Source organism: Perkinsus marinus (genome assembly GCF_000006405.1).
Source record: "Perkinsus marinus ATCC 50983 genomic scaffold scf_1104296936126, whole genome shotgun sequence".
Taxonomy (NCBI): domain Eukaryota; phylum Perkinsozoa; order Perkinsida; family Perkinsidae; genus Perkinsus; species Perkinsus marinus.
The window spans coordinates 1-3052 of NW_003214246.1; the positions used below are offsets into that span (position 1 = coordinate 1).

Consider the following 3052-nt stretch of genomic DNA (forward strand, 5'->3'; position numbering starts at 1 on the left):
TTACACTAATGTACCAACGTAGATGTTCAAACTTCTTATCATGACCACCGCCACGACGTCGTCGTCGGCTCTTGATCTCTTCAGTTGAGATCCATCCTTGTGGTGGAGGGGCGCCGATTAGATTGAAGTCTCTGTCGTGGACACTCCACACCAACGCCGTTGCAAACCCACCTATCGAATTTTCCAGCTCCACCATCGTAAGACCAGAACAACGGTTCGCCCTCGGTGATTATCTCGCCTCGTTTTCGCTGCAGCCAGAATCCCTGAGGCCGAGCTCTTTCCTCAAATTGGCACCAGCGAACGTCTCACCCGAAGCCACTGATTCTCATCCCCGTTCTTTGAGGAAGCTCTCCGCAATTTAACTTCACAATGCCGAGGCTCCAACTTGCAATATTCTACCCTCTCGTGGTTTACCGTCGGTCCTATACTCCACATAAGGGATGACGGATCGGCGTATTGCGCCCTGAACAAGCATCACACTACAAGGGAAGGAGAGAATTCACAGAGTGCCGACAGAACTCACCCATTGACGAAGAAGTTGTGCTCAGTCTCCACCATTTTCCTGCTTGAGTACAAGTCCCACATGAAGTTAGAGTTGGGTATCTCCGCCACGTACCTTCCAAATCGAATGATACACTATTCCCACGATAACTATCACACCAGACAGCTCTTCGTTGAGGAACTACTGGAAAAATCCGAGACCTACCTGTTATCATCGGTATGAACGTTCTCACTGGCTGTCTCCATCTGCATTGCCTCCTCTCGAGTCAATACCGAACCTGCATATTCGACCAATTATCGCAACTACGACTACTACTACTCACCAGCATATACCAACATCACATCCTCCTCAAGGCCTTGACGTACTTGCTCATCAGTTGGCCAGTCCTGCGCTGCAATCAAATGCCAACCTCCGTAGTGTTCGTCCTTCACAGCTTCAACGAACTGCTTCGCTCGCCCAAGGCAACGACCTTGTAGTTCTATCAAGAAGACTTCAGAGCCGGCCGTAGTGACACCCTTACCGAGTATGCACAGCTCGAGGTACTTTTTTGTAAAGATCTCAGTATAAAGACGCTCGTTCGCAACCATAGATCTATTCTGGGCTTCTATATGCGATTGGTGTTTCCTCACAAAATACAAGTAACTCCATCACGGTTCACTCACGAGCTTACTGCAAGCGGAGATATTCCTTGAAAATGTGTGTCGGGAGTCCTTTCCTTCCACAGGAAGCAAACCTGAGAGCATTCCCGGGCGATCAGCCAACATACACAGTGAAGACTCACTCCCCCGAGTAAAATGCATCGCCGAAAAGTACAGCATCTAGAAGATGTCGTTTCTTATGACTCGGCGCTCGTTGTATCTGACCGTCAACCGCTGCTTACCCCATGAGTTTCTGTTGGAAACTCACTATTCGGTGGTAGTCCTGTTTTCGAGGACAGTTCCACGGCTGTATAGCGTTGCGCTCCAGCCAACTGAACTTCGGCGCTCTATCCTGCTCCTCTGCATTCAGCTGAGATCAACCCATGAGTGTCAGCATACGCACGCCCTCAGGCCCGACTGCAGGGTTGCTTACTCGACGGGCCATCAAGTCCCTAAGCCAATCGGAGATGGGTCGCCCGTGCTCGTCCATAGTCACCAACTCCTGACAACTTGCCGGGCATTCCTTCATAAGGCTTACGTCTGATGATATTTCAAGTGTAACCACGAAGTGTAAACTGTTCGCTCACTTTCGACCAATTGCTCTTCAGAGCTTTCCGTATGCACTGTGCTACTCTCCTTCACAGATTCTTCCTCTCCTGATTCGGCTGTTGACGAGTCTCCGAGGACCGAGCCAACACTTCTACACAGGAGATGGTGGACGATGATGAAGTTGAAGCCGCTCACTGTGATCGGCGTTGGACGAATGCACATTCGCTTTCCTCAGCTGAGGTCACTGATTATAGAAGTTTTATAACGAATTCGAGCAGAGTTGTTCAACGAATATTTCCCAAAATTTCCCCAGAATTTTCATATTGTCAGCAACACATGTTGTTGACCACGTGCGAATCCTCCCACACTGACTGTGATTGTCGCAAATGAGCCACTGGCAACTGCTCCTTCTCGAGGAAGTAGACCATGTACGGTGCTGTGGAGGCGGCCTGAAAGCAATGCTCAAATAACCACAACGCTATGGGCACACTCACCCCTCGGAGAACATGCGTAAGAACCGCTGGTGTCCAGGATGGGCCTCTTCCGGGTATCTTAGCCCACACAACGGACGGTGCCTGAGTACTTTACGAGTCCACGATACCTCTCACAGTTATAAGACCCACCTGCAGCCCTGTCTCAAGCTCTTCATCGTCCTCATCGGCACCATGTAGTTGGGGAGACTCCTGTAGCATGTCCGAGAAGCGCTGCATGACACCAGAGTTACCGGCTCGCCCTCGCATTGAGAGGAGCCACGAGCCGTTATCGTTCAGCAGGGCTTCATCATCGGCCGACTGAGTACGCGTGTGGGCAATCTCTACTATACATGACGTTTCCCACCTTTTCTAGCTTCCTAGGTCTTCCTCTTCCCCTTGACGAATCTACCTTCCTTCGCTTCGCCCTATGCTTAGCCTCGTCCTCGCTGCTACTCCGATCGGTCAGGTTCTGAAAGCAAGAACATCTCTGAACCAACAGAGGATCTGGAAAGCACAGACAACTATTCATCAAATTGAGTCGATCAATCCCATAACGTAACAAGCGACGGAGAGCATTCAAACCTACAGTGGAAAAAACTCCTGCCACAAGCTCATCGTATTCCTGTTGACACTCTTCAAGAGCCTCTCTAAATCGGAAGTACCTGCCACTACCAAGCATAAGACTGTGGCTAGCGCGACGAGTTACTGAGCCTTAGCCTCGTCAGATAACACTTCTAGCACTGACTTGTCATCATCCGCGAACATGGAATGCGCCAGAGACCACACGCCTCGCGGCTTCGCGAACTGATGAAAGGACGAGTCAATCTCCTCCATGTCGTTGGGCATCCTGCCCGAAGTGGAGTTCTTTGTGAGTTATACCATCATAAATG

The 3052-nt window shown here is 50.2% G+C and overlaps 2 protein-coding genes across 2 annotated transcripts; both read right to left on the reverse strand.

Annotated features, from left to right (window-relative positions):
* Positions 1-1116, reverse strand: Pmar_PMAR008311 (hypothetical protein; the record flags this gene model as incomplete). Its single annotated transcript, XM_002783775.1, has 7 exons — positions 1023-1116; positions 825-980; positions 707-779; positions 524-616; positions 310-463; positions 172-263; positions 1-131 (listed from the first exon to the last, which is right to left on the reverse strand). Coding segments are annotated over exons 1-7 (766 nt in total), but the record flags the coding sequence as incomplete, so codon positions are not given.
* An 899-nt stretch (positions 1117-2015) lies between these two features.
* Pmar_PMAR008312 (hypothetical protein) lies at positions 2016-2824 on the reverse strand (the record flags this gene model as incomplete). The annotated part of the gene is made up of 5 exons (XM_002783776.1): positions 2016-2138; positions 2184-2264; positions 2313-2480; positions 2527-2631; positions 2749-2824. Coding segments are annotated over 5 exons (553 nt in total), but the record flags the coding sequence as incomplete, so codon positions are not given.
* Between the last annotated feature and the right edge of the window lie 228 nt (positions 2825-3052).